Source organism: Aptenodytes forsteri, unplaced genomic scaffold (genome assembly GCF_000699145.1).
Source record: "Aptenodytes forsteri isolate BGI_AS27 unplaced genomic scaffold, ASM69914v1 Scaffold139, whole genome shotgun sequence".
In the NCBI taxonomy this organism is placed as follows: Eukaryota; Metazoa; Chordata; class Aves; order Sphenisciformes; family Spheniscidae; genus Aptenodytes; species Aptenodytes forsteri.
In genome coordinates this window covers 529,867-546,885 of record NW_008794414.1, presented here as the reverse complement: position 1 = coordinate 546,885, position 17,019 = coordinate 529,867, and the positions used below count along the sequence as shown (strand labels likewise).

At 38.8% G+C, this 17,019-nt stretch overlaps 1 protein-coding gene across 1 annotated transcript in view; it reads right to left on the bottom strand.

Annotated features, from left to right (window-relative positions):
* Positions 1-17,019, bottom strand: part of CA8 (carbonic anhydrase 8) — a 71,954-nt gene that overhangs the window by 38,329 nt on the left and 16,606 nt on the right. The window contains exons 2-3 of the mRNA XM_009289359.1: positions 16,811-17,002; positions 12,612-12,736 (exon numbers count right to left, since the gene is read on the bottom strand). Coding sequence (XP_009287634.1) covers positions 12,612-12,736; positions 16,811-17,002 — 317 coding nt within the window. The remainder of the gene's footprint in view (positions 1-12,611; positions 12,737-16,810; positions 17,003-17,019) is intronic.

Below are 17,019 nucleotides of genomic sequence, written 5' to 3'. Positions count from 1 at the left end.
GCTTGCGTGCGCGGCTTTTGCTTTACTTATTAAACTGTCTTTATCTCAACCCACGAGTTTTCTCACTTTTACTCTTCCGATTCTCTCCCCCATCCCACTGGGGGGAAGTGAGCGAGCGGCTGCGTGGTGCTCAGTTGCCAACTGAGGTTAAACTACGACACCATTGTACTTTTTCCAATCTCTAGACTCTTACACTTTACTAAGGAGCTCATTATTACAAAAGCTTCTTTCTTCCATGCATGCTGCATCGTGTGTAAATTAATCTTCTGGAAAGCTTTGTTCCTTGGTCAGAACTAGGTTATACAGCTATTTCTTGTTAGCTGTGCAACTAGCAATTACAAGCTCCAGAAAAGCCTGCTTAGTCTAGTAATATTACAGGCCAAGACGGCATCTAAAGATGAGAGATATGTTATTGCTCTCATATCTTCCCAATTCTTATTTCAATTCACATCATAGACTGTACCTCAAAAGACTAACAGGTGAATATTGCATCACCACATCTTAACCAGGGTTGCATCTAAAACACGTTAGTCTGGAAATTTTGAGCATATTGCTTTTTGTTGTATTCCTGTCACTGCTGAGAAACAGAGTGGAGCTGAAACTCTGTTTTGATTCCACATAAGTGCCATCTCAGGGATGAATCTATATCCCTAAGGTAAATTAAAGCAGCTTTAGAGCTGCTCTGCTGAAGATTGTAGAGCTAAGACCTGTTCTCCTGGACTCACCCAAGTTTGTTAGAGATCAGTATATTCCAGTTTCATTCACAATATGCCATAAAAGCTGAGGAGGGAACAGTACAAATGGGAAACTCTGGCTACCCAGCCAGCATAAAGTCTTTTTCCTGGTTTGAGAGGGATGAAATGAAGCTGAGGATTTCAGCTAGTAACAACGGAAGGCAACACAGCCCAGTCGTACAATAATGATGTGGAATTTCAACAACACAAATATTGCATAAACAACATCACAGGAGGACAAAATGTGGAAAAATTGTGTCTTGCTATTATACAGGTGCACAAGAATTTACGAGTTGCTACTTGACTTGGCACTGAATTGTTTCAGGAAGCAATTGACTAAGCTACTGGCAGTGACCATAACATACAGTAATTAAGTTCCAAATCCTCACAAGGGGACTGAACCAAGGATATGACCAGGGCACACAGCTTGAAGAAAAGTGATTAAAAAAATAGAAAGTTAGTTATTAACAGCCTGAAGGAGAGGTTTAGGAAATTGAAGTTAATGGAATTGATACAGAGGCTATTTGAAAATGTCTTAGGAGAAGCAGGAATACGTACGTGTACCTACTCTATGCCACAAAAAAAAGAAACAAAAACTCATAAAGTAACAAAGCCTGCATGGTTAAACATTACAGTTCAGTCAAGGTAAATATGCTTCCTTTGAAAATGCAAATGCAAACAAAAGCAAAATACTAGATCACGAACTCTGGGCAAAATCAAGAAGAGGACGAGGAAGTAGTCAAGGGAGTTAGGTTATTAATCAGTGTACTTGGTTTATGCTTGCAGACTTGAATTTTTCAATGATTCTATCGTAGATAGGTACGAAAATGCCACTGAAGTTCAGTAGAAATTAAATCTTCTTTAAAATTTCATACATAGATCATTGTCATAAAAAATTACATAAAGGGAACTGTGCCTATCTTTGAAAGCAATGCTAATTTCAGCACTAAGAGAGACAAGCTGAAAGCAGCGCCAAGAAACACAGATGACAACACTGTTAGCATTAAAAACCTCCTGATTAATAATAATGTGGGAGAAGGGAAAGCACAGCTTCTGCTGAACTTCTGCTTGTTACAATTTATTGAAAGTGTTAAAGATCTAGCAGGTCTAGTCTGTGGGTTAACCGTCAGGCTCCAAGTATGTTCAGAACAAGATGACATTCCCTGAACAAAGAAGTCTGTAATCTAAAATCAGAGAAATTAGCTGCAAACAAATCAAGCTGGAGCAGAGTACAAGGTATCCTGGAGATACTGTTTAAACAACTTCGCAGTCACAGTGTGAGATACTGTATGTCTCAGGTCAAAAGCTAAATTCACAGCTAAAACATGCAGAACAAATGCTTGACTGGGACATCAAGGTAGTCCAGAACCCTTGCTGACTGGTGCTTTCCTCTCTGTGAAGATCTTTGAAAGAGGGTGGAACTGTAACATGGCTGTAAATAAAATTATTTTAGTTGGATCATAAAAGGAAGGGTTGCAAAGACACCTTCCAAAATCTATTCTCTTTCCAAAAAGCCAGCCAAGCAACAGCAAAAGTAAGGTAAGGAACAGTGGGACTACTGAATTATTTGCAGCATCTCAGGAAACACTCTCACAGTTGCTGTGGCAAATCGCTTGTGCCAAAGAAATATCTACACTGGTAAGCCATACTGAAAAATGATAATAAAAACATTGCAACATCTAATATTAACAAGGGATCCATGGTCCTTTTGAACAGTCTAATCACATGCTGTAGCCTCGTTTCATATAAGACAAAGAACTGTTGGTCCATTGACGAAATGAAATTAACAGCAGAAAGTAGTGATGTATATGGAGAGATTCAAAAGACTACAGCTACGAACAGTAAGCTAAAAAGAAAAGTAATGGGAACCGTAAAATATCCAACCGAGTGTTCTTCTTTCTGTTCTGGCAAAAGAAGTTAAAAGGCTAAAAAAAGAAAATTAATTTAAACTTAATAATAAAGAGAAAAATAGGTCTTGTGTCCCTCTTCTAACCGGAGATGGACTAACTCTTCAGAGAGGGGCTTCATTTCCACTGTATACAAGGTTAGGAAACAGGAAGGGGACACAAGGAGGCTGACACAAAGCCAAACACCACTGCAGTTCTCATAGCACTCCCAGGGAGGCAAGACATGGGTATAAACTATCTTCATGGTTAATGCAACCACAACACCAATGTCTTTACCTGTCTTAGTCTTTGTGAAGGACACCAATCCACAGAAAGCTTTGCAAACACTACCTAGACCTCTTTTGTCCAGACCTTGAACAGAAGATCAAAATATCTCATTTGCTCACAGAGGCTGCTGATATGTGACATTAGCTTACCTGTTTCTTAGGAAAACCATTGGCAAAACATCGAAGGGTATAGGGGAAACTGAGGATGCTGTAATTTGTAATTTGTGTGTATTTATTTTTTCTTCCCATCTGAAAGCACAAGCACTGCTTAATTCTACTGGCATACATAGGAGGTGAAAAGAAAACAGGAATTAATCAAAAATGAACATTTTTCAACTGTAATAAAATTATACAGGCTAAGAAAAGGAATGAAAAAGACAAAACACCCTTGATTCCAGATTGCTGACTTTCAGTATCAACCCTATCAATAAGAAAATGAAAAGCTACACAGTTATTACTGTCAGATTCATAGGTCAGGCTCTTCACTGTGCCAAGTTTCTGCTCAGTGTGTGAAGCAAGGAGCACCACAGAGCAGGTTATTGTTCCCTGATACCACATCTGGCCCCAGCAAACATGTAGGCTGAGGTGCCCTGGGTCCGCTCTTACCTGTGCTAACAGGAACAAATATACATTCAAGCCTTTATTCTTCCTTCCCTTGAACTATGAAGGCCAGGAAGGAAAAAGCAAGGATTTTAGTGCAGGACCCTCCATCCTGCTTTTACTCTGGATTCTTGCCAACCTGAGTGGGTGTATGTGTGTGTCTGCATGTGCTTTTATAGCTCCACAGTTAGAAAGAGCGAAGCTTGGAAAAAGGACTGGCCCTTGATGAACAGTTGATGATATTACAGACTAGCAATGCCATCAAGAAGACAGAAAACACAAAGTGCTATGAGTTAAGTATTTAATTCTGGAAGTGTTATTTATATGACTAAGCATTTAATAGAAGCATGTCCAATTCCACAAAGTGTTGGCTGCAATGTTGTCTTGGATTTAAAACCAGACTGTTCATATGTAGAAGGATTTAAATCACTGATTTAATTTTCAACAATAGATTCTCTAATGAAGGCAGAATAAAAAACTCTTCTTCCCTGATAATTTACTGTTTTATTAATAACTGATTTGAATCCCACAGTTGTCTGTGTTTCAAAGCTAAGGGTCTCTCTGAAGAGATGAGAATCTGCAGCTGCATATTATCTTCTTAAGCTATGATCTTGACTGTTCTCCAGTGAGCAGTTGCTCTTCCATACTACACTCCTCTAAGAAACTCAGTCAGGTTTTTTTCTGTAATGTTGGCTAAGATTCCATTGAAATAGTAAACTTCATTATGCATCTCCAACAGTTTTCTCTTGAACTGCAAGTTTGCAGATTGCATAATGGTGTTATACTTTCCTCCTCTCTCATAGTTCCATAAACTCCCCAAATTTTGTTAAACAACTGTTCCCCAGTCCAGTTCATTATGTGGCTTAATGCTGGCACAGCGAGAAGGCAGGAATGACCAGTGAGACTATCTCATCAGCAACAGTGTGGTCTATGGACTAGGGCATCAGATAGCCCTGCGGTTAAATTGCTGAACTGGGATTTACAACCTAAGTTAGGTATTTCGGTACTACAGTGTCTCAAAGTCTTACTAGAATTCAAGCATCTAGGAATCATGAGTCAGTTCTCTGTCAGTTCTGAAAAAGGCATCATGTGTGACCATGGCCAAACAATTTAATCCCTTTGAACTTGTTTTCTACCAGTTCATTGGCAATAGCAGAACTTGTCTCCCTTGCACTGATGTTTTAAGGATTACATTATTTGTGCTTGTGAAGCACTCAGGCATGACAGCAAATACTTGTGGAAGCCTTCAAAGATTTTCAGTTCTTAGATGATCTGCAAGTTTCATCCTTTACCTCTTAAGAGCCATGCATGCACCATTAGCACAAATAACACAAAATTTTGGGTTTGGCATCAGAAAGCTATTATCTCTCTCTCGGAGTATTCATTCATGCACTGGGGCCATCCTAGGAACTGGTCCTGACTCAAGCATGCAGCGTGGAAAACGACAAAATAAGGAATCTCCTTTCCCAGCTTCTTCCACAAGTGACAGGTTTTAGATAGAAAAACAGTCAGGCCTAGTGGTTAGGGCAAAGTGCCAAGGAAAACCAAACAGGAAAACCAAGGCACCAGGAAACTGAAGCAAGATGCGAACAGAGTGCCAGCAATGATCATGGCAGAAATTAGATTATGTACAACTGAAGCAAATCACGTCAAAGGCACACAGCCAAGAAAAATGGCAAGGAAGAGCCTTGAGCAGCCATCTTGTTGCACTCAAAGCTGGGTTTAAATCCTCTTCAGAAGTCCCATCTTCTAAGTGACTACACAAGCTCTTCTCCCACAGCAGAGAGAAAACGTTAGTAGCCATCTTGTTAGAGATGCGAATGGGGTTTGCAATAAGGGATGTCACAATAGCAGCCTCTATATCCATGAGTACAAGCACTGTCACCAAGACACTTGTGTGAGAAAGTAGAGTAACGAGAAGGGCAAAGCTGTAATTCTGCTCAAGGAGTGGAAAAGATTCACATATTTTTAAAAAGTATCAGAGGCTATACTGTTTCCACCTCAAACAGGGCTTGCTAAGAGCTGTTTTGTTCAAGGTTACTTGGCTGCCTCCACAAGGATGCAGTGCCACCAAACCCGTTACTACAGGTTGCAACTGAACATTGCATCTTAGCCAGCACGACTGGAAGAAAATTTGGTGCAAAATGTCTATTAGATGAAGCGCAAAGACTGTCTGCAACTTCTGGCAGAACTAAACCAATAAGCTGAGGTAAGATGGAACAGGGAGCCCAGAGAAGGGCTCCCCTCTTGAGTCACTCCTCATTTTCTTCTCATTCTCATTTCCTTCACTCAACTTCGTTCCACCTGCGACATTTCTCCTTAGAAGAGTTTTTCCTATTCTGCTCAGTCATTTGTAGTTTGGACCATTTATTTCTTAAAAGAATACTGAAACTCTCCATCCTGGTAAAAGTTACAAATCACAAACTGCTGCAACTGCCACCTCAAAAGAGTTTTAGGTGCATATGAGCCACGAAGCTTCTCCACACACAACTGGCTGTAAATAAGATAACTCTTAAAAGAGAGACAAAAGGGTAAAGAAGCTTCAGTATAGACTGTTAATGCCACTCTTCTTTGACTTGGTGTCTGGCAGCTTGTACATCTTCCACAATCCAATAAATAAATTGCGGATTTTGCACAGAAGGGAAATCACATTTGCTACCTCTGAAGATGTGTACAGTTCTTCCACAGAGCTTAACTGAGCATGTTTCAGGCACTAGCCAAGCTAAAAGCATGTTTGTGCTAGCACATCAGACCATTTTTGCACCTGCTTTTTTCATGAATCCACAATACAAAGCACATAGATGCATTCCCTGAAAAATTCAAACTATATGTGACCGAGCAAAACAAGGGCCAATGCAAGCTCATATTGATAAATTACCTAGAAACAAAGTATACTTCAGAGACCGCATGTGCCTATTTAGGTCAAATTAACCTCAACCACAATAAAAATATAATACTGAAAGAGCTTAGCAACTAGCAATCTCAAGAGTCAGAAGCTGCTCATGTGTGCTTTTACAATGATGGTAACTTTGTTTTTATCTTATTGCTGGTTTTCTGTTTCCCATTATACTGGGAGGGGACGGAGACCTCCCAGCTTTGTACCACTACAAAAAAACCAAACAGAAGTTACGTCAATTAGGGGACCACAGAGGGTGCATAGAAAAGTGCAGAAAAATACTTAAACGCCTGCACATATGGGGCTAGGATCCCACATAATACAATTCACTGACAGCCCTGGAATTGGTGCTAGGACCAATTTTGACCATGGAGTGCTGTGTAAAGCTAAGTATTATTGTCATGTTCATAAATGGCATCTACATAATGTGTAAAAAATTTTTTCTATATAAATCATTGCAGATTTGGAAAACAAAACTGAAAACATCTGCTTAGATACTGGCCTGATTTTCCTGTGTTTTTCCACAAATTCTGTCCTCAAAAATTAGATAATGTCCAATGGGCATATCTACTTCAAACTATTACTAATCTGTTACTCATAACCTGTCAAGGATACAGCTATTACATGAATGTCATAATTTTCTTATAAGACACACTGTTTTAATCACAGCTCACAGTATTCATCTGCAATGATTCCAAAATTTAGAAAATCGTCCAAGCCTTTGAGTAACAAGTTAATTTTCCACCAGAAAACTTGGATAATTTCTGAGCAGAGTTCCAGACCTCAGCATGAAGCTACGTAAACCCTTCTGGAATCTGTTCTTTCTGCCTCCTGTTAAATTCATGACTGCCTAAGCAAGATATTCTTCATTCATATTATTCAGCAGAATGAATTAATTTTTTTTCACAAGCAGGTAATCAATGCAACAGCAGCTAAGGCAACAGGATTTACTCCTCGGTTTAAAACCTTTTCTTTTAGGGTTTATGACTGGGATCATAGTTCCACTAAAGCTACTGGCAAAAATCCACAGATATCAGAACTGAGCTCACATATTAGAAACTACTGTCATTACAGATTAAATCCTGCTTGCCATTCACACCTACCCTGTCTCACTGCAGTTTGTAAGTCTCTGCGTAAAGAGAGAGAGACACGCTTGCATGCACACTATCTCCCAGGCCTTCTATTACAATTGCAAATACTGTTTTATTTTTTTAACCCAAATAATTTGCTAACAAGCTAATAAGAAACTGATTAAAACAGACGGCAAGATTAAATAGCATTGGCAAAGAATATTGAAGTTGGCAATGAATAAATTTCCGTGTTGAAAGCGTGACACCTCCTCTCAAGAAATGCCACAAAGGGGATGCATAGTGTGCAGGTATCTGATTTCAGAGCCGGGCACACAGAAATCCCCAAAATGAAGACTGTAAAGACTTGAGTAGATAAGCGTAATGTTAACAGCCTAACCTGAAGCCCTAAAGCTGTAACTCTGATGAGATCCTTAGGCAGGCACCATTTCACGTGAACGAAGGAAAACTTAATGGTTTAAATCAGATTGAGGACAGGATTTTTTTTTGCATTATATTTAACTTCATTGCAGCAGGTATTTCAGTAACTCTGAAAGAGTCTACAGAATGAATTAGTCTGCTCTTCATTACACAACAGAAAGGAACATTTTTTTTTCCTGTACAGAACTGATTCTGGTCCTTCAGGCAACTGGATTTTCTTCTGTTCTACTCAAAAACTGTAGGACAGACAACAATACAGTTTTTAATCTTCCTGCACATCTTGGAAACATTTTTAAATGATTTTCTGCCAATCCTCTTCTACTGAGAGCTTTCACATGGTTCACAGCTAATATTATCCTACATTTTAAAGAGGATGGATTACAGAGAATTATCCTCCTGGTTATATTACAAGTGGTGAAAGGAACCTTTTTATTTTCTCAGATACAGTTTTATTTCAGAGCAGTGGCCTGGAAACAACTGTTCCTTTACGGTCAGATTGTGCCTTTGGTCACACCACCATTTGAGTAACAAAGAGGAAGAGACACGTTTAAGGCATAATTTTCCCTGTTTCCCTTCACTTCAGAAGCAGTGAAAACTTTTTTATTTTTTCCTCCATAAAACAGCACTGATGCCATCATATGGTTCACTTTCTCCGGCTGTCTTTCCTGTCTTTTTTGACTGGAAGTTGATTTGGCCTGGCACTATAGTATGCTGTGTTTATACAGAGATTGGGTACAATGGGAGTCCATTTTTATCTGCCCCTATTTTAACTTTGTCAACAACAAAAATAAATAGCAGTAATTTGCTACTCCTGTCCCCCTCTATCTGCTTGTTATGCATCAAAGGTAAAGGAGGGAATCAGAGTTTCATTAGATCTTCATTTGTTCTTCCTCCTTCTCCAATCCATACTCTTGGCATGAAGGAGAGGAATAAAGATGTCAAATAGCTCCTCTCTTTCTTACACCTAAATCAGGTTCAGGTAAGTCACATGTGTAAGTGTGGGTTTTACTGCTCTGTGGAAATGTGTACTGTAGAGCACAATCTAATCTTTGGTCCTTGTTCCATTTGCTGGCAAGAAACAGCCTCTAAATGTTAAGATCATTATTAAATATTTAGCACAAGCGGTGGCCAAAGTAACTTTGGCCAGAAGGGAAAGTAACACTGTTTACATGCAGTAGAAGTACTTGGTGAGAAGGATTTCTGGAGAAGGTTGCACAAATGTCTCCTTCCAATTTCTGGCCAAAAGGCAAGAACGGCCTTCATGCTCTTGTTTTCAGGAAACAGAGAGAGGAGTATTGTACCGATACGTACAGCCCTCTGCTTTTCCTTTGCTTAAAAAGACATGTTACAGTATTTACCTTTGACAACTAGTTATTGTTTTGTCCTGCTTTCCTGACTGACTGCAGACACAGATGTTTCAGTGAAAATGATAACACTGGCGTATTACTGTTGACATTCTGGTTTCTTCAGACAAGGAAGGTGGAAAACATACCTTTGCTGAACTTCAAATAATAATAAAAATAACAATGAACTCAGCCTCCAAGCCACACGAACAACATTTTTTGACAGTGTGAATTATTTCAAGAAGCTGTTCCAGAGGTTACCTATTTCACCATGAACCTATATATCCTAACTATGCACAAAGGCCCCAGCTGTCTAGTAAGAAATAATAGATTTTTGCAATGAGACACGGGATATTACCCAACTAATACAGGATATTGCCTAATTTCTATAAAAGCAGTTATGGTATCAAAGGTGAAGAGACTAAGGAAGTAACTGAAGAGTGCTCTTCCAAACTTTGAAAAATAACACCCTTTTTTAAAGCCATACTTTACTAAGATCATTACACTGATAATCTGAAGCTGTTCCACAACTATTTGGTCCAATGTAATAAAATAAAGCCTTACAGTCTTCAGTCCTAAAAAACCAGACTGCTGCTCCTGTCAATAAATAGTCCTAGATAATCATCTCAGATAGATCTCTTCAAACTCGAAGTTGATTTCTGTAGAACTGCTTGGGTTTTATAATAGTGCAATGGAGTATATAATCTGGGTCTAGTTTCTTGTGTTGTTAATGTACCCACTTAAACCAAGCACTTATGTTTTCATACTACTGCTTCTCCCCTTGACTTGTCTTCCTCCCACAAAGAGAGGAGAATTTAAAATCCTTATAGCATTTCGTACAGGACGAAAGCACAAACTACTCTAGACTGCTTGTATGTAGCCACAATAGGCACCCATCACTGTTTGTGTTCAGTAACTAACAAACCCAGTGAAAATCAAGCCAAATATGCATTCAGAATATGGCGATTTCCAACAACTGTATAAACCAATGCTAATGTTAAAAGTCAAGAAAATAAATTTCCTGGTCCCTTGATAAAAATGACTGTTCTCCACAAAAAAAATTAGGTGGGGCAATTCCTGGAATGGAAACAGAAAATCTTCCATTCTGGAGTCTCAGGTGTACAACTTCATAAACATTTATAGTGGTCACAAGTACCTGTTTTATTATTGCTCAAGTATAATATTTGATTTGGACAATTTGAAATGGATTTATTATGGTCTCTTGTATAATATTTGATTTGGACAATTTGAAATGGATTTATTATAGGCGCACTTTGTGCATATAGCAGAAGGAAATGCAGCTCATCTGTCGAACAAACTGCCCTGCACTTTTTTGCAACATGGGGCAGAAGATGATGAACTGGCTCAGCCAATACACCTGTGTGTAACTGATCTCGGATACAACAAGCTATGCTGTCATTTTCTACCAGAAGAATTAATCTGCATAAGGAATTGATGCAAAATGAAACATTCACACGGTATTTAAAGTGTATTATAAGTCAATTTTTTTCTGCTACAGAATTTTTGCATCAGTAATTATTTCTTGGAGATCAGAGTCTAACTGAAAGCTGCTTAGATGCAAGAGACAGGGTAACACCGGCTTGCTCACCTCCAGGTGATGTTCTTCAACTGTGCCAGAATTCTGTTTGTGCAGCTGCCATGCTGCTTTTAAAGTAGGTGAAGAATGAAATCCCTTCATGACTGATTAAGTTTGTTGTTTTGCATCTCTGGGTCAAGTATATTTTCCTCTGGACTGATTTGGAGTTGAGAATTCTGGGATTTCTGTAGATTATCAATAGACTGTTCCCACATACCACCAAGACCGTTTGCGAAGTGATCCTTAATAAACAAGGAGACGGGAGACCCTGATAAACTCCCAAGCACAGTTCTTGACATAGTTCATGTCAATATTTCTTGATCACCACATGCTGGATCAGCCTTGAGGAAAAGCACTAAGCAGAGCTGTTTCATAACGAACAAGCTACTTCCTGCCTCAGGGGAACACTGCAATATCCTGAAGGTCCTACTGCCCATATAAAACATATCGTATATATTATGCCAGGTAACCAGGATGCAGAGGTGATTCCTCTGCGTTCCCTTTGCTTGATGAGTCTTCCTCATTCAAGTAATTCTCCTGCATTGCCAGGATCTGCCTGAAATCAACCTGCAAAGTCCCCATGAGTGGCTTCATACATGGGGTTTTTTGATGGACCAGTGCAAAATAGCAAACAGCAGAGACCAAGATCTGACCCACAACTCTTAAAGAAAGTACCTGAACAACACTAAGAATTAGACTGATGGTGTAAGTCCACAAGCTTTTTACACTTAGCTCTGCAATAGTTGCTCTAATACTTTTTATATCCTTTTCCGTAAAGCAGTTCTATTCCAGTAGTCTGGCATTCATGAATATAATGGTACAGTAACAAATTTCCTAGCCCTGAACAACACAGAAAAAAAGGAAAAAGAGTTTCAGGCTCGTAAGAGATTATGATAGATAAATAAGGCAAAATGACTCAAAGAACTCTGAACAAATCTTGACAGTTTCTTTAAAACCAATACAGTGCACAACAAATTGAATAAAAGATGCAAAGCTGAAGTCACCAAACATCAGGGTTGGTATCTGTTAAAGCTAGTCTTGCAGCCCAGGGTCTAAGGGATACTCCAAGCCACTCCTTGACAAGTGTAAACAACGGGACAGTGGAAAGTGAAGTAAATATGATGAATGGCTGCTGGAGGGCAGGAGAAATAGGTCCCAGCATTTGGGTCGCCTAGGAGCGCAAACTGTCACCCCATGAACAGCTGAGTTTTTTCAGACTGCATTATCACTTTGCTTGTGTTTCAGAATTTAGTATTTCATTGAGATACTACAGAACATACCCAAGAGTATCACATAATCTTCAGTTTTCAGATATGTAAAGCTATTTCATGAACAAGTTGCTATACACTCACTTCAAATTTACCTAAGTTGTTATTATTCACCATGGAAATATTTCCAGTGGTTAGTTCTCCCCATCTACAGCTATTAGTCAAGGTGACATAGGAAATGTTGAAACGGCAGATCTTGTTAGAACACTAATATTATTAAGAAAGAAGTTAATAATTCTGCAAGTTAACTTTATGACCAATTAATCATACAACGTGATGAGTGCTGGAGGCATTCTATTCCAGATGCATATCCTAATTTACCTGCACTAAAGCACACCTCAGCAAGATAGCTTTGTGGTTGAAATATAAAGCAATAAAATGCTGAGCTAAAAGAAACTAAAAGAAACTCTCTTTTGAACTACCAGGAATTCAGGCTATGAAGTAAAATCTTTTGCATTTAGCAGGTGTTATGCAATGCAGTGTCACCCTTACCTCCATGGGAAAGGCCTTAAAATTAACCGTGTGCTCAGAACCACGCTGGTTTTCTCTTCCCCAGTGAAATCGAACATCGTGTAGTTCAAACTCATGTCCTCGAGGTAATGGCCCCCCTATTAACACTGGGAAAGAAGACAAATGGTAAGGAACTTGGCTTTCCAAGCAGACAAGCCACTGAATATACTCTCCAAATACAATGGGGAAATTGTTGCAAGCTTCTTTGTTATCAGCAGTACTAAAGAGGAGACAAGTAAAGTTGACAGACTTGACATCTTTACTTTTGAAGTACTGTGCAAGTACAGAACATGAATTCAGGCAGTTATGAACAACAGTGAAATTGCTGTCATGCTGCACTCTTTGTTTTATGAGGCAGAACAGCTGGTCATAACACAAAATAAAAACATTGTACCTTTATCAGTCAGAAGAGTGAGTATGTTTATTGCTCTTATCAAGACAGTAGCTGTGTGCTCTGAACAGATGGCGGGGGTTCTGAATTGAACTGGTAACTACCTCCAACTTGTCCGAATGCTTAATCTCCATCACCTGTATTTGCTATGAGTCACAGAAACTGGTAGAAAACTTTTGATTGCCGATATTTTGCTAGGTGAAGGTGTTCAGCCATATACCACCTGTCAGGCTTCTGAGATACAGAATGCCTCCATATCCAAATATAATCATATTATATTGTATATCGTGTATAAAGCTACACGCGGAAGCAACAACGTACCTCATTTACTTAAAAACAGCTTCTAGGCAGCCATGACTTTTTTTAACTTTGGTTTTTTAAACATCCGGAATTTCATAAAAGCATCTATCCACAATTGCAACATATACAAAAAAAAAATTATATAATAGCTCAATACTTTTGCATTAATAGAGACTTCCACCATAAGTAGTAAAAGCAAGCAATTGTACCTTGTGAGGCCCAGTCTACTTTGGAATTAATCAGTGGAAACATTTTGCCCAGGGATTTGTGAATCTGCTTCAGAACAAATATTACTCCACAAGCTGTAGGTAACTTCCCATTGAAATCATTGAATATTGGCTTCTAGGCAGGGCTGGATTTTACTTAAGGGCATTCACAGTCTTCCCCAGAATCCATTAAATGCGAACTTACGTTTCATAGACTTTGAATGAATCTTTTACAATCTCTGATAATTGATAAGGATTATTTAATTGCATAACCTACAGCTTCAGGGAATTAAAGTTCCCTTATAAAAAGTTATTTTGACCCACAGACTAAAAGGCCTTAGTTTGGCGCACAAGGCATAGCATAATACTAAAACATAATTTAGCAATTGAATCACATTGCAACTGTACAAACACAAAAACAAAAGTACAGAACTATAAAAAACCTGAAAGAAAACTGATCAGTTATGGTTTTCATAAGCAATTACATTGGAGAAAAAGTAATTTAGCAATTGAATCACATTGCAACTGTACAAACACAAAAACAAAAGTACAGAACTATAAAAAACCAAGAAGAAAACTGATCAGTTATGGTTTTCATAAATTACATTGGAGAAAAAGTAAAATATTCCAATTAATCCTCCTTTAATAGTTCTTCATAACTGATCTAACAGCCATTAGGGTTTCTAAAATGAAATGTCCTAAACGCAGTTATAGATTCAGATTTGTTTCTTAAACCTGCTTTATCTGTATTCTATCTATAAATATATCCTATAGGGAAAATCTACAAATCTGGTGAACATTGGGTGAAACAATCAATTGAAGTATTTAGGGAAATCTGGACAAATAAAAAGAAACATGATACTCAATTAGTGCTATTTCATAGGAAAATGGAGCATTTTCTCTGTTTTAAAATATTGCTCCTAGAGAAAGCGTAACTAGAACAAATGCTCTCTATATGATGTAGTTCTGGATCTCCAGGAGCTTCAAAGAGTTTATTTCTGAGGCTTAAGTTATAACATTGATCCCATGATAAAAGTATTTCAATGCATGAAGCATGTTTATCTTTCCTTTGCCTTTCATCAAATCCTGATCCTTGTCAATGCATGAAACATGTTTAACTTCGCTTTGCCTTTCAGCAATTTTTGATCCTCATTAGAAAATGATTCGGAAACCATCACCCACTGTGCAATCCACTGCTGGCTTAAGAGAAGTCTCTCTGTTAGCAGGACATCCTCTAAAGCTTTTTTCAATATACAGTTCCATTACACAGTTGGTCATGCTTCTTCCACCTAATGCATAACACATGTACGATGATCAAACTGGAAGCAGCCTGTGAAAATGTTTGCAATTAATAATGAGAAGGATTTGGGAATTCCAGATGGACTGCGTGTCCTGAATTAAAGGATAAAATCAATCACCAGTAATGACAAATTGATTTTTAATATGTATCTTAATCAGTTTACTTTTTCCCCACAAAGAAGTTTTTCTTTGACTGTTAACATTACAGTAGATGAGGATCTCTTGCACATTAATTGGACAGAGTTTCAAGAGCATTTAGTGCTCAACAGTTCCCATTAAAATAATCTGGCTAAATGGATTTGTCGTCAGAGATCCCCTGTGAGGAAAAGAAGCTGCAGGAGTTTCCGCAATCCCTGAAAATTGGCCAGAATACTAGGTCAAACACAGCTTATTAACTCTTTTCTTCTCTTGGTAGGGATGACGAATGTTGCCTTCCCCCTCCCAAAAACGGAAATATTATCCCCAGTTTACAAATGGAGAATGGGAAATTATGTAACATGAAATCTAAGGAAAAGCTGAGACTAAAACAAGATTTCCTAAATCATAATTCCATACCTCAGCCATAAACTTTTATTCTATATCACATTTTCTTACATTTCAAGACTCATCAGTCTGGCAGCACACTGCATCCAAGTTTAAAAAGAAGTCTTTCCTTCCCCTAAGCCTCCAATGATTTTGCACATACATTTAGGTGTGTTGGTCCCATCTTATTAATTATTGCTACTAAGTTACAAACTGCCCTTGGGAAAGGTGGGGTTGAAGGAGTTGCATTTTGGCATGCAAGTGATGACGTCGTTTGCGGTCACTCTCACTTCCTCCACAGGAGATTTCAAGAACCTTCCTGATACTGCAGAGAGAACCTTACTCCTTCGGAAAAGAGCTCTGCTTCTAACGAAGGCAGTAAAACTGACTAGCAGTACAAAATTTCTGTTCTACTGCAAATCTGCAAAATTCTGTGGAAATAAATATTCTGTGTTGCAATAATACACGGAATTTATCATGGAAAGGAAATTATAAAGGAAAGCATCATTATTAAAATAACAAACCCTTCCTTTTTAAAATATTCAGTGTAAAACTGGACTGACTCCCTCACTCTCAGCACAGCTGTAGCTCCCAGGACTACTGGGATCTCAGAAGGAAACAAAAGTTGGAATGTCTCATGGTTTGACAGTGTTCAGCTGTTTAAATGCCCCCAAAAGGCTGTTACTAGCTAAGATTGGTTAGAATAACTTCGATGCTCTTCCAAACACATGGTAAGAACTACCATAGTGCTGGAAAGCACAATGGACTTTTTTCTCCTTACTTTCTTGGCAGTTGCCTCCTTCATACAGAATAGTTTACCCAGCTGAAAGGTCTGAATGAGATACTGCAATTTCACTTAAGTTGGAATTGTTTCTTTTATTATTTGCTTCTAATTCTCACTTGACGAATGACACCAAAAAACCCTTTAAGAAATGAGGACTGCTTTGCTACTTGCTCTTCATCAATATTGTAAGCATGTATAACTGGAGTGTCTATTTTAAGCTGCCCAATTCTGTAGTTAGTATTCAGAACCCACTCAAATTAATGGAAAAAGCTCTTTTAACTTACATGGTCTTCGGACCAAGGACAAATTTTGCCAGCTGTACGAAATAGTTTGGCATCACACTGTCTTAGCGATAGTCTGGACTGCTTCTGAATGCAGACAGCTGTTAATGCCAGTGAATTAGATGACACCACCACAAGAGGAAATTCTGGACATGCTCTGAAGCGATCTGACTGACCATCCAGTTTGGCGTTGAAACTTGCAGCTCCCATTGCAAAGCTTGCTCCTTTTCCTACTGAAGTCAACAGCAGCACTCTTACCGGCCGCAGTCCATGCCGAATAAGCACAACCGCTCGCTGCTGGGAGCAGTTGCTGTTCCTATGCTCCGGGATACACGTACAGCGAGACTTAAGGCAACACAAGCTTTAGCGGGGAAAGCAAAGGCCGTGTTTCAGCATACCTGATTTTGACTTCAGGGCAATCTGAATTGAATGCCCGTCGTTGATCACTTCACAGTCACGACACACTACGTAGTTTGGCGACAAACGCACTTCCAGGAGCGAGGGGTCATATTTAGCTTCTCTCGAGTTCAAGTTAATAGGCGACTGGTACTCCCCGTTAGCATCAGGAAAAATCAGCCCCCACTCCACCCCTGTGACACAAGGGAAA